This window comes from Phytophthora sojae (assembly GCF_000149755.1).
Source record: "Phytophthora sojae unplaced genomic scaffold PHYSOscaffold_3, whole genome shotgun sequence".
Taxonomy (NCBI): Eukaryota; Oomycota; class Peronosporomycetes; order Peronosporales; family Peronosporaceae; genus Phytophthora; species Phytophthora sojae.
In genome coordinates, this window is record NW_009258117.1 from 661,300 (window position 1) to 678,935 (window position 17,636).

At 56.3% G+C, this 17,636-nt stretch overlaps 8 protein-coding genes across 8 annotated transcripts; 1 reads left to right on the forward strand and 7 right to left on the reverse strand.

Annotated features, from left to right (window-relative positions):
- Window positions 1–805: 805 nt before the first annotated feature.
- On the reverse strand, window positions 806–1,606 carry PHYSODRAFT_259750 (hypothetical protein; the record flags this gene model as incomplete). The annotated part of the gene is made up of 1 exon (XM_009523729.1): window positions 806–1,606. One exon carries the CDS (start codon window positions 1,604–1,606, stop codon window positions 806–808), a length of 801 nt encoding a protein of 266 aa, XP_009522024.1.
- Window positions 1,607–2,959: 1,353 nt separating this feature from the next.
- PHYSODRAFT_494601 (hypothetical protein) lies at window positions 2,960–3,910 on the forward strand (the record flags this gene model as incomplete). Its single annotated transcript, XM_009523730.1, has 2 exons — window positions 2,960–3,022; window positions 3,413–3,910. 2 exons carry the CDS (start codon window positions 2,960–2,962, stop codon window positions 3,908–3,910), a joined length of 561 nt encoding a protein of 186 aa, XP_009522025.1.
- A 355-nt stretch (window positions 3,911–4,265) lies between these two features.
- Window positions 4,266–5,078, reverse strand: PHYSODRAFT_327592 (hypothetical protein; the record flags this gene model as incomplete). Its single annotated transcript, XM_009523731.1, has 1 exon — window positions 4,266–5,078. The coding sequence occupies one exon, from the start codon at window positions 5,076–5,078 to the stop codon at window positions 4,266–4,268; it is 813 nt and encodes a 270-aa protein (XP_009522026.1).
- Window positions 5,079–5,571: 493 nt separating this feature from the next.
- Window positions 5,572–6,552, reverse strand: PHYSODRAFT_488692 (hypothetical protein; the record flags this gene model as incomplete). The annotated part of the gene is made up of 1 exon (XM_009523732.1): window positions 5,572–6,552. The coding sequence occupies one exon, from the start codon at window positions 6,550–6,552 to the stop codon at window positions 5,572–5,574; it is 981 nt and encodes a 326-aa protein (XP_009522027.1).
- Window positions 6,553–7,383: 831 nt separating this feature from the next.
- On the reverse strand, window positions 7,384–8,902 carry PHYSODRAFT_558115 (hypothetical protein; the record flags this gene model as incomplete). The annotated part of the gene is made up of 3 exons (XM_009523733.1): window positions 7,384–8,250; window positions 8,336–8,629; window positions 8,734–8,902. 3 exons carry the CDS (start codon window positions 8,900–8,902, stop codon window positions 7,922–7,924), a joined length of 792 nt encoding a protein of 263 aa, XP_009522028.1. The 3' UTR covers window positions 7,384–7,921.
- Window positions 8,903–9,093: 191 nt separating this feature from the next.
- PHYSODRAFT_259761 (hypothetical protein) lies at window positions 9,094–10,033 on the reverse strand (the record flags this gene model as incomplete). Its single annotated transcript, XM_009523734.1, has 2 exons — window positions 9,094–9,416; window positions 9,541–10,033. 2 exons carry the CDS (start codon window positions 10,031–10,033, stop codon window positions 9,094–9,096), a joined length of 816 nt encoding a protein of 271 aa, XP_009522029.1.
- A 2,726-nt stretch (window positions 10,034–12,759) lies between these two features.
- PHYSODRAFT_312592 (hypothetical protein) lies at window positions 12,760–14,868 on the reverse strand (the record flags this gene model as incomplete). Its single annotated transcript, XM_009523735.1, has 1 exon — window positions 12,760–14,868. The coding sequence occupies one exon, from the start codon at window positions 14,866–14,868 to the stop codon at window positions 12,760–12,762; it is 2,109 nt and encodes a 702-aa protein (XP_009522030.1).
- A 324-nt stretch (window positions 14,869–15,192) lies between these two features.
- PHYSODRAFT_497084 (hypothetical protein) lies at window positions 15,193–17,201 on the reverse strand (the record flags this gene model as incomplete). Its single annotated transcript, XM_009523736.1, has 4 exons — window positions 15,193–15,960; window positions 16,036–16,562; window positions 16,640–16,767; window positions 16,888–17,201. The coding sequence occupies 4 exons, from the start codon at window positions 17,199–17,201 to the stop codon at window positions 15,193–15,195; spliced, it is 1,737 nt and encodes a 578-aa protein (XP_009522031.1).
- Window positions 17,202–17,636: the final 435 nt, after the last annotated feature.

Genomic DNA, 17,636 nt, shown 5'->3' on the forward strand with positions numbered 1-17,636 from the left:
TGGCAGCGCTGCACGTTCTGGCCGTCGTCCGACCAGCGGCACTCGTAGTTGGGGTCGGCGCAGCACGTGCTGCCCGTCCAGTTCTGCCCGTTGCACTGGGACTCGTTGGTGATGGTGCACGAGCCGCCCTTGTCGTGGATGCGGAGGTGGATGGACGCCTGCTGGGAGGCCTCCACGGCGGAGAGGGCGGCGACGGCCGCGGCGGCGAGGGCGAAGATCTTCATCTTATTGGCGCGCTGGAGCTTGGAGCTTGGAGCCTTGGGGGGAGATTGACTTGAGGTCGACGGCGGGGATTGCAGAGTGAGCGGGTGAGGCGGCGGAAGATCGCAATGGCGCAGCAGCTCGCTGTCCGAAGGGGTGCAAATCATGTTTCTAGTTTGGGGATTAAATCGGGTCAAGTTGAAGCTGGTTGGATCGCGCCGTACACTAATTTATGCATGTGTTTCATTATATTGGCTGAGTAAACGATAGAATGGTCTAATGTGGATCACGGTACTCTCAGGAGAGGGCTCCCTTGTTTTGGGCTCCTATTTTGGGTTCTCGGTGGAAATTCGATGGGTTCACGTGATTTCCGTGCAACTGCGTTGAACTCAGTTGCACCTGTTTGAGTCCAATGGTTCCGGTTTGGCTTGTCAGGGCGTAGGTTCTGTGCAGGTGTGACGAGCGAATGACCTAGGAGGTGCATCCAGTATGCGTGGAAAGCAAACACCGTCGATGTTGGTTGTCATTAGGTAAACTGGGAATATGCAGCGGTCGGCAGGCTAATACATGCATGGATTGCAACGACTGGAACTCAGGGGCGAAGTTACGCCTTGCAGCGGTAGTCCGAGCCCTCGGCCGTGCACGTCTCGCCGCTGGGGCAGTGGTCGTACTTCCACACATTCGTGCCGTCGTCCTGGCCGCACAGCTCGCCGGAAGGCAGCGTCTCGGGCTTGCACTGTGCGTAGTAGTCCGAGTACTGCACGCAGACGCTAGTCGGGTTCGAGCAGCCAACATCGTCCTCAGTGCAGTTGCCCCAATCGTCAACGTACGTGGAGTAGTCCTCGCTGCCGGAATCAACGCTGTCCTCGCTGTCGCTGTAGTCGCTGTCGTCGTCGACGATCCCCACATCCTCGCTGTCACTATCATCGTCGGCAATCTTCTGGCAGCGCTTGACGTTTTGTCCATCGTCGGACCAGCGGCACTCGTAGCTTGGGTCAGCGCAGCAACTGCTTCCCGTCCAATTTTGACCGTCACACTGCGACTCGTTCGTAATAGTGCACGAAGCGTCCTTCTTGTGGCGGCGGCTCTTGTTGCTGCAGCGGAAGTCGGTGCCCACAGCCTTGCACTGCTGGTTGCTCGGACAGCGGTCGTACTTCCACACATTGGTGTCGTCGTTCTGGCCGCACAGTTCGCCCTGGGGCAGAGTCTTGGGCTTGCACTGCGCGTAGTACTGGGAGTACTTGACGCAGACGCTTGTCGGGTTCGAGCACTTAAGGTTGCCCGTGCAGGCTCCCCAGTTGGACACGCCGCTGTTGTAGACGCGAAGGTGGAGCGTCGACATGTCCTTGGCCTGGACGATTGCCAACGCCAGCAGGCCCATGGCGGCTAGCGAGAAGAGCTGCATCTTGTCTGGAGTTTGGTTCGTGCGATGTAGAGCAAATTGCAAAGTGAGCAATGGAAAGCTAAGCCTTCAACGCGGCTCTAGTACTATGTGCTCGGCGGATATTCGAAGACATGGCGCGCTTCTGGCAATGGCAGTGCCCAACTTGATACCGTTTGGGCAGATGCAAATTCCAAATTTGGGCTGACCTTGTGCGAGTAGCGAAAACGCATGGCTATGCACTCTGAGTTGTCTTACAACAAACAAGTGTAAGGCAATGTTGCGTGTTTCACACAACTCAGATCTTGAAGTGGGGGCCCAAAATAAGGACTATGCACGTCATGTGGCTGATATTGGGTGATCGGGGTGACCTCGGCCGCGTTAAAGCTATTATGTACAGTACAGTACTAATGGATTCACCGGGCAATGACAAACACGGCGCTGGCTGCGACTAAAAGGGTGGCAGGGCCGTGGCTGGCGAGGTAGTTCGGGCTGCGGGTTAATTCCTACTAGCGAGATGGCTAGCAGCGCTCAATGCAAAACGGGGAATGTGGCCAATCAATCAACACCTTCAGTGCTCTCAAACTTGGCTCTCGTCCGCGCTCTCTTTGCGACGGTGATCACTGAATAGGCGCGGGATAATATATCAGCAGAGGAAGAGGAGGCGAGACTGTGCTTGCCTGCCACAGTCATCAAGTCGAGTGGCTCTGCAATACGTATAGTATCTGTGGCAGTCGGCTTCGCTTGCATATCAAGAGACTTTGCATCTTGGTAACTACACCTATAAGCAAGCCCATTTGCCGCGGGCACCGCCGTTCGCGCTCAGACGCTCTTAACCTGGGATCGTGTTACTGTATTGGTGTGTGGTAAGTCCCCGCTAGATTCTTCTAGCTCACGATGGATTTCCTACTGGGCTCTCTGCAAACGCCCACTGGGGGGGGGGGGCGTTGTAGGTTTCGCTGAGCTGAATTCTAGCTGACAATGACGTTAGAGGCACTGCACATGCAAGCAACCTGTGAACCCAAGCAACGGTGCTTCATCGCAGGGGGGAAACGCACGTTAAAAATTGACTTGGAGGAAGCCTCACATGCAGCTAAGACCAGGTAGAGAATTTCAAGCAGCACAATCCCAATCGTCGGCATGTATCAACACTTGTCTGTTGAACTTGTAACGAACTTCAGTTTGTCCGTTATTGCGCTCGATGCTCCATCACCGCACAATCCCCGGTCCGTTTTGCGATACGGTCAAAGCGCTGAGAGCTTGGGCGCTGGCTTGCTTCCCCACTTTTCAATTTGCTTCACAGCTTCGACAGCAACCCACCAACTGTCACCGTTTCCAGCGCTCAACAGTCCACCTTTTCAACACTCTCCACCAGCAATGCAGATCTACGTGCTCGCCTCCATTGCTCTCGCTGCTGTCTCCGCCGTTCAAGCAAAGGATGTGAACGGGTCATCGGTCAACAGCACTTCGTCGGGCTCCGGCGCGTACGAGAATGCCGAAGCTGGTGTTGGCTCGGTCGTCACGTACACCACGCTCGTGGGCGACTGGGAAGCCTGCACTGAAGATGTGGGCTGCGAGTCGTCGACCAGCGTCTGCGTTCGCCACTCGGAGTACTACTCGCAGTGCAAGCCTGCTGTGCTGCCCTCGGGCGACCTGTGCGGCCAGTCGGACGGCACCAATGACTGGCTGTACGACCACTGCCCCGCGGACGAGAAGTGCGACACGAAGGGCACGGACTTCCGTTGCGTGAAGCCGGGAACGCGTCGCCACCACCACCACAGACGCTCTGGCCGAAAGGACAGGTCTTCTCCCTCGACGGTGACAGTGCAGGTCGCTGACTGGGAAGACTGCTCCAAGGACGGCTCGGTGTGTAAGGTGTCGACCAGTAAGTGCGTGAAGCACTCCGACTACTACTCGCAGTGCATGCCTGCAGTGCTCCCTACTGGTGCTCTTTGCGGTCAGAACGACGGCACGAGCGTGTGGAAGTACGATAACCACTGCTCGCCGGGCGAGACGTGCCAGGCAACTACCAGCATCAACTTCCACTGCAGATCTACGGCGACAGCTGCTCCTACGACGGCTCCCCCCACATCAACGGTGTTGCTCGTAAATGACTGGGAGGACTGCAGCAAGGCCAACGCTAAATGCAGGGTCTCGACCAGCACCTGCGTCAAGCACTCCGACTACTTCTCGCAGTGCATGCCCGCGACGCTCCCCACTGGCGGTTTGTGCGGCCAGGTGGACGGCACGAACAACTGGAAGTACTACCACTGCATTACTGGCGAGACGTGCAAGGCCAACGGCAAGGATTCCCACTGCACCAAGTAAGTCCAAGTAAACCTTCGACGTCGAGTCCCTTGCTTCTCTACTTAGAGGCAACAACATCCCTTCAACACGCTGCATCTAACGTTCGGAGTACGACCTCAGAATCGGTAAAGCGTTTACACGCTTTTACGTTAAAAAAAACGAAAGCATTTCACTTGATTGACTGTCTTACACGTATTACCCGATGAACTTGAAGAATATCAAGCATGCGGCCATTAAGAAGGTCCCGAAGAGTGCCCCCGCTGACACGAGATGCATCCGTCCATTGGCGTACAAGAACGCGGTAGGAATGAGCTCTTTGACGGCGATGCCGACAATCATCCCCGACGACAATCCGTACAGAACTGCTTGAGTCAGATCATCCGCGTCCCATGCCCATGCTCGCGTACGCGATGACCCCACCGATCACCTGCGCGATACCCGACCAGAAGCACCACAGCAGCGCCTTACAACGACTCCCCGTAGCGAAGTAGATCGGGGCCGCGACCGCTACCCCTTCCGCGATGTTGTGCATGCCGACACCAATTGCCAACGACACACTGATGTAGAGTTGCTCGGACGAAGCAACGAATGTAGCCATGCCCTCCGGGATATTGTGGATGCCCACCGCGATGGCACTTAGAATCCCCATCGCCTGATGCTTTTGCTTGGCCGACTCGTCCATGCGAACGAAGATATCCAGCCCCGGATCCTCGATAAACTCTAACGGGGGTCTCATATCCACCTTGCTGCTTGATGACTCCATGGAGTCACGTGTCACTTCTTGGGCGCGAGTAGTTCCGTTGGGGTTCTGGCCAGGGGTAAGTTGGTGCACGATGAAGTCAATGAGGTAGCTGATGATAATCCCTCCACTGAAGGAGCCCGTAGCCGCCAACCAGGCGTCGCCCTCGATCGTGTCGCTGTCGTCGGATCCAGATCCAGACTTTTCGCTATTGGACGTGAAGGCGTCCTCAAATTTCGAGAATGAATTGGAGAACAGCGGCACCAGCGCGATGAAGAGCGTGACCCCTCCCGATGTGCCGAGCGCCAATGCCAGAACCAGCGAATTGGCCGCGCGCAGCAATTTGCTGCTGAAAACCACCATCCCGCCCACCAACATCATCAACGCGGCAGCTCCATTCACCCCGAATGCTATCACCAGGTCCAGACGACCGTCCTTCTCGAAGGCCATCGTTGTTTGTTCTCGCTACTCGACCTTGGCAAGTTGTAGAATGGCGACTATCGAATGCTGGGCTTGGCCACTTGTCAGGTCGGTGGTCAGTTCGCCATCAACGAATCGAGGAAGTAATTCTTAGGCGGCGTAGGCTCGGAAAGCGGCAAACCAGATCCATTACACAGTACCGAAGGACTCTGCAGCGCTCATTAGGCATGGGGAGCGCATGGCGGGCGACGCGTTGACACGCGCGGGCTGAACACCACAAAAAGTAGCCAGCATTATTTTGGGTCATGATCACTTCAACTAGCCCATTTTAGCATGTTTTGGGCACTGTCACGTTAGGTTTGGGCTGTCGTTGCACCTGATTCAGGTGTACTGGACAAGAGCTGCTCTTGCTGTGCTGCTGGGAAACTAACGACTTTATTCACTACGAGCTCGCGTACAGATAACTAACGGGGTTTACTAAAACTGCTGCGCGTGCGCGCTCGTCCCTATTGCGCTTGGAGGCTTACACGCCAATGTACTTGAAGAAGATGAGACCGACGGCCATGAGGAACATGCCGCCCAGCGTGCCGGCCGACACGAGGTGCATCCGGCCGTTGGCGTACATGTAGGCGGTCGGGATGATCTCCTTCATGCCGATGCCCGCCAGCATACCAGCACACAACCCGTACAGAATGCCCTGGGTCTCGTTGTCGGCGTCCATTCCGAGTGACGCGAACGCAATGAGGCCGCCAATGTGCTGAGCAACAGCAGACAGGAAGCACCACAGCAGGCCACGGCACGTGCTGCCCGTCGCGAAGTAGATCGGCGCCGCGACGGCGATGCCCTCTGCCACGTTGTGCAGCGCAACACCGATAGCGAGGGACAGACCGATCCACGCGTGCTCGGAGGACGCCACGAATGTGGCCATGCCCTCTGGAATGTTGTGGATGCCCACGGCGATGGCGCTGAGCACGCCCATGCGCTGGAGCTTCTCCTTGGCCGCCTCGTCCATCTTGATGAACACGTCGCTGCCTTGGTTCGGGACGAGTTCGACGGGCGGCTTGACCTCGATGGGGCCGTCCTCGAACGACAGGCGTTCGGGCTGCATCCGAGCCGTGCCGTTCATGTTCTGGCCGGGCGTGAGCTTGTGGACGATGAAGTCGACCAAGTAGCTGATTAGGATCCCCCCGCCGAAGCACCCTGTGGCTGCCAGCCACGCCGCACCCTTGTCGTCGTCGTCGGAGCTGGAGCCGCTCTCACTGTCGTCGAGGCTGAAGGCGTCGTCGAACTCGTTGAACGAGTTGGCGAACAGCACCACGAGCGCCTGGAAGAGCGTGATGCCGCCCGAGATGCTGAGCAGCACCGCCATGAACATGGGGCTCGCGAGCTGCAGCAGCTTGTTGCTGAAGATCACGCAGCCGCCGAGCACCGTGGCCAGCGCCGCCAGCGCATTGAGCCCGAACGTCGGGGTGAGGTCGAGTTGGCTCTCCTCCTCGATGGCCATGTCTGCTGCCGAACTTGATGCAAATTGGATAGTGGTCGGCGGACAACAAGGTCGCCTGGCTACCCATGCCCGCAGTTCAGATGGCGGCGATTCTTGGGGACAGCCCAACGCGCGCCACAGGTGCACCCCGACCAAGCGCGAAGTCTGACATAACGGAGGCTTGTAGCCAGGATCGCGCTCAAAACCCAGCGCAACTAGCGCTACTGCTAGGCGCTACTTGCCTCATATCTCGCGCATTAGGCGCCACGAAGACAGCCTCAACGACCTCACTTGAATGTTCGCAACTATCGATTTCGAGTTCGGTGAAAGTCTAAGCGCGACGTGGCGCGCTGCGGCTGCAACCTGGCAACGGGAGCTCGGCAGTTAGCTTGATCGTCACTGCGCCCGTCAAGCGCGCGCTCTCTGCTGACCGTGTCCACCGCGCTCGGTCTCCGCTGCGTAGCGTGGTGCTGGTCCTGCTTCTCGCTAAAGGTGATCACGGCGATCACTTGTATCCACGAGCAGCTTCTACGCAGCCCACCCGAACAATAGGAGCTCGGTCGTCGCGATGGCAGCTATTCTCAATCGACTGTCTCTGCCTTGATGGCGACACAAGGAGCTTCGGCGGCACGCAGTGGGAGCTGGGGACAGCGGACGAAAGTCTCCCGTGGTGGACCGTCCACTGGACGCTCGCCACGATTTTGCTGTTGTTGCTCTGGACACTCAAAAATGATTCTTAGACGGAACTCGTTAGACAAATGTCAGACAGCAGAATATATATTATGTTTGATAGGTAGTGTTGAGCAAAGGCGTTTTGGCAGGCTCTGTTGGTCGCATCAGCGAACGTTCGGCGCAAGACACAGAGCTCTTCGGTGCTTCCCCTACTGATTGCAAGTGCCGACATGTGCTAGGCCCCGGCGACGTGCAAGACGCTGCTGGTGGCGACCGCGCCGCGCCCGCGCAGTTACTTCAGCAACGTTTGCCAGGTAAGCTCTCAATGACCTTTAATCTCAGGGAAGTCGGCGAGCTCATCAGGGTCGGCGGCACCATGGGCAAGGTCGTGAACCGCAAGCACTTGATGGTCAACGAGCTCATGAACTTGCAGGACGACTAGGCCAGCACCATCATCATCGATAGCCCAAACACACGCGCCACTTCGCGCCCATCAAGACCACGGCTCGCTCAGGAGAACAGGACAAGGACGGCTAGCGCAGCCACAAGAATGTGCACATCGAGGACCTCAAACTGCGCGCGAAGGTGACCGAGAAGCTGCGCGTGGCACAAGAGCTGCTCGTGTTCACGATCACCTCCGAAGAGCACCACACGCACGGACATCGTGGGGCTCAAGGGCGCGCTGGTCAAGACCGAGCTATCATTGCTCCCCATGCCCCTATTCAGCAATCAACGAGGCTATACACGAGCTGAGCAGCAATGAGCAGTTGGTAATATCAAATGCAAATAACGTGGTTCTCATAAGCGCGTCATGATTGTTCTCATTGCTATGGATCATCATTAGTTGACTGTTCTTTTTGCTTTTTTTCCGCAGTAGCTTTCCTACTGTCGCCCAGCTGAGTTGCCCACGACGGCGTTTTCGTGAGTGTTCCGTAATATCGTCCACGGTGACGCTATCTGCACAGGCTAAGAAGACTTGAGTCGCTGCGTCGATGGACTGGCCAAGTTGAAGCAGATTTTTAGATGCGCATGAGAAAGCGGAGCTGGCTTAGGCGCTTTTGTAGCATTCGACTAGGCATATCGCAGCCGTCGAGAAGGCGGAGAGGTGGAACTTGCTTGGCCTTATTTCCACACATCCAAAGCACCCATGCATGACGAACAGAGCAGTCAGGGATCCCAAAATCAGCAGGCACGCGACGGAATTTGCCACCCCAGAAGTGGCACATCTGGCGCTCGGCCTCTGCACCACTAGCCTCGACGACCGGCTCCTGCGCACTTGCTAGCTTCTCAACAAGGCCAGCAACACCGGTATCACGAAGGCATGCCCTAATAGCGTCATTCAGCCCGTCGTAAGTAACTGCCCCTGCTCCGATAGCCCTCTTCTCCAGCTCTGATATGATGTCCTGGACAGTATCAAGCCGCGTAGCTTCGCTACTGCCGCAAAGTCCAGAGGGACAATACGGCGATCCTGGGTGACGAGGGCCTTGATCGTAGTGCGCAGCTGCTGCAGGCTTCCGTCAGCCGTATTACCGAGGGCTTCGAGAAATGGCTGGGGTGCGAGGTGCGGCTTGTTGCGGACAAGCCAAGCGAGGAAACGGCAGTACGAGTTCTGGTACGTGGCGCGTGAGCGTGCGGTGACGGTATTGTCGCGAATCTCGCGCACGGTGCGTTCTAACTTCTCCCAATCATGGCCTTCCATTCTGGTTCTTCTGTGCGAATTGCTGTTTGCTCCCTGGTCACACACTCAAACAGGGAGACGAATTGAGACCACGGAAAATGTCTGACCTTGTGTCTAACCAAAGTATCAATGTGGACCACATTGTCGTACTAATTTTGGGGAATGTGGGCAGCTTCGGCAAAGCTATCACAAAGTCTATTAGATAGGAGCGGCTACACGCCCATGTACTTGAACAAAATGAGGCTGGCGGCCATGAAGAGCATCCCGAAGAGGCCTCTGGCGGACACGAGATGCACGCGTCCGTTGGCGTACATGCTTGCAGTGGGGAAAATCCCCTTCATGCTGATGCACGCGAGCATGCCCGACACGAGGTCGTAGAGGATTCCCTGCGAGAAGCTGTCGACGTCCTTGCCTAAAATTCCAAAGGCGATGAAGCCTCCAAGATGCTGCGCGATAGACGCCACCAGACACCACAGAAGCCCCTTCCACTTGCTACCCGTAGCGAAGTACATGGGCGTCGCCACGGAGATCCCCTCTGCAACGTTGTGCAGCCCAACACCAATCGCAAGCGCGAGTGTGCTCGGACTAGGCTACCATGGTGGCTACCCCTCCTGGGATGTTATGGATGGAGATCGCGATGACATTTAGAATCCCGAGACGCTGCAGCTTCTCCTTCGTGGCTTCATCGACCCGCAGGAAGTGGCGACTCTGCATGATGTCTACCGGGGGCTTGAGCTCCGGAATCCCATCTTCAAGAGAGAGGTGGAAGGTGTCGCCTGCGTGCATCCGCGCGAAGAGGCTCTGGCGCTGACCCGGGGTCAACTGCTTCACGAGCAGATTCAGGCAGTAGTTGAGCACGATGCCGACTCCGAAACAGCCAGTCGTGGTGAGCCACGCCTGCCCCATGACCGTGTCGTCCTCGCTGCCTCTGGATTCATCGCTGCTGAACGCGTCCGTGAACTCGAACAACGAGTTCGGGAACAGCACCACGAGCGACTGGAAGAGCGTGAGGCCACCGGCGAAGCTCATCCACACGGCCATCGCGCGCGGGTTGACGACGCGGAGTAAGAACTGGCTGAAGACAATGAGTCCGCCTAGTAAAGTCCCCAACGAAGCCCCCAAGTTGATCCGGAACGCTGCCGCGACGTCCATCGTCTTTTTTTTTAATAACGTTGAGGTGTATTGAGTTACTGGCCTTGTGGCCGAACTTCTAATCCCCCTTCCATCCTCAAGAGCAAGAGGAGTGGGTTTGATATGTAAGATGTGCATGTCCCTATAAGCTAAGCCGTGGCTTTGCTTAGAGAGAAGAGGGCATGAGGATTTCTTGTCCTGTGTTCGTGTCTGCCCATTTCCTGTAGTCATTCATCAAGAAGCTGAGAACGCCCGGGTATCGTCGTTCCACCAGGTCCCTATTCATGGGTTCATCCTGCTGACTTCGTCTGGAATCCATAGCGAGGTTCGCAAGACAATCTGCCATCTTGTTGTGGCAACGGTAGTGGTGTCTCCATGAAGCTACGCGCACCGAGTCTGCTAGGCGCCGTGCTCTGTCATAAATAGGCTGTAGCACCCGAGCTTTTGGCCGCCTGCGCTCCCGTATCATCCGTAAGCCGAGTTGACTATCTCCTACTATGTGCACCTGTTTGAGTTTGCGCTTGTCCACGTGGTGTAGCAATCGGAGCAATCCGTTGAATTCTGCGAAATTGTTTGTACACGTAGGACGTAGCAGCGAGATGCTGCTCAACCAGACGATTCGTGGTACCCCGCACTCGTCGACCTGGATGAGTACACTTCCACTTCTGGCTGGTCCAGGATTTCCACGCGATCCTCCATCGAAGGAGCCAACATAGTGCTCGGGCTGCGATGGACTCTCTCCCGGAGCTACGATGTCGTCTGAGTTTTGTTGGCGCAGACGCTTCCTCGTGTCCATGGCGCTGGCCCAGTCGCCCGCATTTTTCCTATGTAGTTGGAATGTTGAAGCCACAATATCAAAACCGGTCTGTAGCCGAGCGTGAAAAGAGGCGTCCCGTTCATTTGTTGCTCTTCCTGCCGCAGTCGTGTTGTAAATCATATCCACGCGGGCTCGCCAAATCGACGCTAGCGTTTCTACCACGGCAAAGCTCCAATATTTGTTGACGACAGCATGAACTGCGTCCGTAGTCTGTAACTTGTGCAAACGGGAGTTCTGTTTTGCCCACTCCATTCCGTAACGCACGCATTTCCCAGGAGGATAAGTCAGTCTACATGAGAAGATTTCGGTAATGCTCGGTGCATTGGACTCAGTATCAAGCTGCGCAAAAATGCTTCGAGTAGTCTTCCACCTCCTTTGCGCGTACGGGCATTCCCAAAAGACATGAGAAAGCGCGATGTTGACGTGATGTGTGCATTCCGCGTGAGGGCATGCTTGGTGCTTGAGCGGTGGGACCCACAGCGACAAAACACGGAGTTTGAGTCTATACAGGAGTGAGTGCTGGTATGAGGAGGTGCCTGGGATTCTCGAAATGCTCATCCATTGGACTTGGTCCAAAGCCGAGCTAATAACACCGCTTTCTCGGGCCTACGCAATTGCTGCGTTTTCGATTCGTTGTTTCCCCTTCAACATCCTTTTCTCTCCAGCTTGACGCTTGTATTTCGCTCGAGTTTGCGGCCACCTTGCCGTTCCGGCCCATGTGACTGCCAAGCGAGTCATCAGTTGGTGGGGAACTGTCCACACCGTGGCGACGGGCACCCCGAGAAAAGTGGCTATGGCTTGATCTAACAGTGGTGGAGTGGTATGCTCCAGAACACTAGGCTCCATAGAGCCCCATGTGTGAGTTACAACATGCGCCGGTCCGTCACTAACCAGGAATTCATGGTGTGGGTCTGGTAATTTGTGGCTGACAATAATGTCATTACTCCTGAGCTTCGTCAGAGCCACCCCAGGAAAAATTGCCAGTATCACTAACGAGAGATCACGGACTTGATGCGCAAGTTGGGACGCCATCGGATATGCAAAATTGCTGCATTTCCACTTGACAACGCCCGGTTTCACCAATTCTCAATTAAAAACATCAATTACTCTGGATGAAGCCGGTGCCAGTAGAGAAAAGCGTTTGCACATTTTTTCAAGCTGCCCCGTAGTCGTAAAGAGTGGCAGATCGTGTTGTTTCAGCTGCTTTACGCCGTCTCCGACAAAGCGACCGAATCGTTCTTCTAGGAAGCGTGCGTAAGTCTGAACTCCGACGAGTATTGAACGGAGATCACACACTAACTCGCCATTTATCCATCGTGTTGTGACACCGTGTCGCTTTCGAAACTTAGCCAGCAATGCGGTATGTCCGCTGATACTATTTTCCGGGAAGGCTGGTGCTAGCGAGCGCGCCACCCAGACGCTACCATTTGTCCACATCGAATTTCGGAGATTTTTGGGGGTCTTCCCGCGCCACACTGGAGTGATCATCGTCTCTGTTATACCGTCCCGCGAGCGCAAAATATCCCCAACCACTCTGATAATTCCCGAGCTCTCGAGAGCTCAGTCGCCTACGGTTTGCGCGAGCGACGTCCATAGTCTCCTCGATCGCCATCTCGATCGTCCCGCTGCAAATTCAGGTCTGGTTGCGCTTCAAGCACGACATCCCGTTGTTGTCCTAGAGCCGCCTGACGGTCGACTACAAGCAGGCCAGTACGATTTCCATCTTGCATCGTCGACCACGAGGCATTGCATTACTCGCCAGTCTCGCGAGTGGTTCAGGAAACGAAAAACTAGACGCACACTGGACTCAAGTATCGCTTGTCAGCAGAATGGTGAGTCAGTTTGTACTGATAGACAACATCTTCAAGATCAACAAACTGCTTGGCGCCAAAACATGGTTTCGTGTTATCGTTGCGACCGCAGTCGAGCTCTAGAATACTGCAGACTGGACGTGTTTGCCCTTCTTCGGGAGGCTGGCTCCGGGAACAGCGTCGTACGGAGAGAAGTACTGCTGTGCGCCACTGCTGTTCCGTGTTTGAGCCTCCTGAGCCTCTTTTGTGAATTTGAACGCCGTTTTGGTCGGAGGTGGCGACGGCGGGCGGAACACCTTTGACTGCTGGTGGTCTTGATTCGAGTTGCCGGCTCCAATAGGTGTAGTTGGTCTACTAAGTGTTGGCAACGAGGTTTGCCGGCCCACCACACTGGAGCTTGACTTCGGACGCTCCTTACCGATGGACTTGGTGGGGGAGTGCGAAGGAGAGCGAGAGCCTATGGAGCGATTAGTGGAGCCGCCATTCAGCACCTTTTCGATAGTCTTGGAGGCTTGATGCCACTTCTTCGTGATCTTGACGTTCTCCATGGTGCGCATGATCAGATCGCGCTGAATCTTGGTCTTGATAGCTAGCTGCTTGCGGCGATTCACGAGTGACTCCTTTTCGTTCAGCATGTGCTGAGTACGGGCCTCGGTGTCTTGCAATTTGCGTAGCATCTCCAACCGCTGATACTCTTGAATCCGCTTCATCCTCTCCACCTTGTCGAGCTTCAACTGTGCCTGCAGCTTCCGATACTCACTGCGTAAAGCACGTTGATGCTGCTGGGTTTTCTGCACCTGCTGTACATTCTGGTCGGTCTCTCGTTGTCTTTGAAGCAGCTCCTCCTTCTTCCGAGCTTCTTCTCGTCGGGCCTCCTCTAGCACCAATTGACGCTTCCGCTCAAGTGCCAACTGCTGCTGCGCCTGTAACTCCCTCGACCGGCGCTCTTCCTCTTCATGAGCCCGTCGCAGTGCTTCGCTAGCGGCTTGCTTTCGTTGGATGTCACGCTTGCGTTGCGCCTCCAGCTTCTTCGAAGCTCGAAGGTTTTTCCGGATCCGCAGTGTCACCTCGCGACGCCGAGCATCCATCGCTATAGCGCGCTCCGCTCGCTGTTGCTCGACCATTTCCTCGCGCGCCTTCTCTGCCAGGTCTAGCTCACGAAGCCGAGCTTGAATCTCCATCTGCTGGGCCTGAAGCAGAGCTTCTGTTTGCGCTCGGTGCTCTTCCGCCTTAATTTTGCGTTCTTCCTCCCGTTCGCGCGCTTCGATCCGCCGTAGTTTGTCCTGCCGAGCCTTTTCCTCAGCTAACGCACGATCCCGAGCAGCCAAATGCGCTGCCAACTCCTTTCGTCGCTCTTCTTCAGCGTCAAGTTGAGCCTTCTTCTTGATTTCCCGAGCTCGCTTTTCAGCCGCAAGCTCTTGGGCGAAGCGCATCCGGGAGCGCTCCATTGCCTCATGCTGCCTCTTTTCGCGCTCCATCTTCTCGGCAGCCTCCTGCTGCAGGCGGTTCATCTTCATCTCAAACTCCAGCATTTGCTCCAGCTCGCGCTCTTGGCGCTGTCGAACCTTTTCCAGTCGTTGTCGCTCGATTTCCAACAATGCGGACGACCCCTTCTTACCTGGGGAACTAGATGCCCCCGACGACATCGAAGGGGGTCCGTCAGCGTCTTGAGTAGTGCGCGTTGGCGCTGCTCTGACAGATTTCTTTGATCCAGCGACAGCAACCAGTCGAGCTGGCATTGCATTTCCAGCCCCGCGGTCCTCCGCCTCAATCAAGTTCCGCTTCTCAGTTCTCAACGCCAGCATCTCCTCATGTCGCCGTAGCGAGTACGCCTCGTGACGCATGCGCTGGACGGCAGCAGTGTCGTCCGGGTCGTAAAACGAGTCCAAGTCTCGAATCTTCAGCGTTTCAGGATTTACACCACAGCGCAGACACGCTTCAGCTGAGCGTGGCGTGAGCACAATTCGCTCGGGTGGTGGATTCAACCCCGAAGACCGGACATTGCTGAGCGTCGCGAACATCTCCTCGATCGTTTGAGCCCGAGGTCCGCGTCGCTTGCGGATTTTGGTCTTCTTCTTGGGCTCTTCTTCCTCCTGTTGCTGCGTCTTGGGTCGGTCTGTGCCAGTGATATGATCCAGGTCTAAGTGCATCCCGCTCGCTGAAGCCTCGGGGCGTTTGGAGTCATGGTCATCTTCAGGGTTCCCCTCGACTTCATTCGGGGAAGCCATAGGGAATCCCCAGCGATATCACTCAGCAACTACCTGCCCGACGTTTTCACGCTGCCCTTCCCCACTGCGCGCTAAAACGTTCTCGAAGCCTCGAGCAGGTCAGAGCGTGTGATGTCTTGGCCACTCGCTCCGCTTTTTTTAGGCCTGGTGGGCAGGCAACCATGAAGGGTGCCAAATGCTGGCGGAGCGTGGATGAACACGTACTCACTCACAGAAATAGCTATCTTCCCTGCAAATGCATATTGGTCCGCAAATTTCGGATGGGTTTCGGGATCAGACTGTGGCCTTATTGGTATCTGCTCCTGGATTTGGTCGGTATCAGCGTCAGCAGGACGGGACGCGGGTTGCTCGCTGTTCCTTTTGGAAATACGGTAGGGCTCGCACTACCCGCCCGACGGCTTGGGTGCTGCCTTCGCGGAGGACAAGCGGCAAGTCTGGGCGGATGTACTCTGGCCAGTACATGAACTCAAAGCGGCACATGGTCGTGGTAGGCGGAAGTGTCGACGGCGACGTGGTTGATACGCTTGGGGTTGAGCCACTGGGGTCTCCCAATCGCACGATCTTCGCCATCTGCCGAACTTGACCCGCGTGGATGACCGCCTGGAAGTTCTCGCGGAACGTGTGAGCGTCAGGCAAGAAGTGCAGCTCTGCGTCGAACTGACGTGTAGCCATTGGTCGAACGCTTGGGTGAACGAGCATGGTGCCTTTCCGGATGCGGTGAGCAGGCTGAGCAGCAGACCAGAAGCGGATTAGCACAGCGCCAGTCTCGCCGGCGCTTAAGCTCTGCGCTGCCTTGTGCTGCACCTCGATGCTCTCCACTGCAACATCGCAAAACGTGCCATGGGCGTCAGGTCCGAGCAGCATTCGCTCGCCCACGCAGAACGTCCCAGCCTGCACAAGCCCTGTTACAATCGTGCCTTCGTTCTCGATATCGTACGCTTGGCTGACTTGGAATTCCGCCGGTGTCTTTGCCTTGGTAGCCCACACGCGCTTGGGCTCGAGAACAGCCAAGTATCCTTGCAGCACGTCCAAACCTCTACCGTCCACGCTCGAGACCCGGAACACTGGTATTGTGCTCGCCGTGGTGAGTTTCTGCAGCTCCTCCTTCTCGCCCACGCTTGTATCGGTGCTTTCCGGAGCCAGAACAATTGTCTGGCCAGGGCAAACAGCATTTAACAGATCGGCAACCTCAACCAGCGACTGCTGTATTCGCTCTTCGGTCGCGCGATCCGTTTTGGTTATTACCACAAAAATGGCGACCTCCAGAGCAGTAGCGATCTTCACGTGCTCCCGTGTCATGTCCCGAACACCTCGGACTGCATCCACCGCGAGCATGGCGTAGTCCGGGAACTGGCCAGCCAGCCCAGACGCCGTGCTCTTGAGGTATTTCTTGTGCCCCGCCAGATCGCTGAGCGTGATGAAGCTCTCCTGCCTCCTCGACTCCTGCAGCTCCTCGGCCTCTTCATCACTGTCGCCAAAGTCGCACGTGGCCAGTTCGTCCGTGCAGCGGAAGTGGCCGTCGGGGGCCACTGCGATCGTGTGCTCGCTGACACTCGACGTGCAGCCGTTCTCCAGCTCGTGGCGGTGGCGACACACCTGCATCCTGGCGAGACCGGCACCGTCGTCTAGGCAGCCGCGCGTCAACACCCCCACCAGCGTCGACTTGCCGCTCTCAAAGTCTCCAATCACCGACACTAGTAGTAGCCAACCACCACACAAACTATCAGTAGCCATATCAATAACAACGTTAACAGTAAGAACAGTAACCCACCACGAAGCCGCTTGGCCGCGTTGTGCTTGAGCACCCGCGTGACTTGGATCCTCGCAGCGCGGTGGTCTGCATCGTGTCCAGCTCTAAACTCGGACAGCGTCATCTCGGCGTGCACCACACGGCACATCCTGTATCCATCCACCACTCCAGTAAGATGGCTACACTCCACTTCAACTTCAAATAGTACTATGCAAACCAGTAGTAGTCCCATAGTACTCTAATTGAAAAAATACTATGCAGCGCCGTACCGAGCGAGCGTGCCCAGCGAGCGCAGCAACGCGTCCTCCGAGAGCCCCAGCAGCTCCCCGTTGTCTCGCACGCCGAGCTCGTAGAAGGCGGTGCCGCCCCCTTCGTTCAGGCGCCAGTGCATCTGCGTCGTCAACTGCCGCAACCGCTCGGGCGCCGGCTCCAGCAGCTGCAGCTTGTACTCGACGTTGCCCTCCTCCACCTCCTCGGGCAGGCGCTCCACAGCCAGAGCGGGGGCGCTCAGCGGCTGCGCGAACTCGCCGCGCACTTGGCGCCGCAGCGCCGCCAGCCCAACGTCGTCCGCAGGTGAAGCCATTTTGGCGACTGAGCAAAAGCCGCAGTGAATCTTCTGAACTGAAAAGACCAACACTCAGACGCAAGATGGGTACACAAGGAAACTTCAGCCCGCAGAGTAACCGCAGGAGGGCGCCACAAGAAGTTTCGCCTGCAACACAAGCTTTTGCTGCGAACGGCACGGTAAAATAGTAGCAGCGCCCCAACTTGAATACAAGCCAAGCCAAATGAACCAAATTATGACGACAAAAAGCCAAGAGGAAGAGACGACGCTGTCAAGGATCTACTGATCGATTATTTCCCACCGCAAGTGTCGAAAGCTGAACGTTTAGCGGGTGTAGGCTGCCTTTAGAGACAGGCTTGCGCTAGAGATTTCGGGGAGTCATGCATGCTCGCTCAGTGCGTGATATTCATCCAGTGTTTTAAGAAGTTATCGCTTCGGGTGTTGGTACAGCTC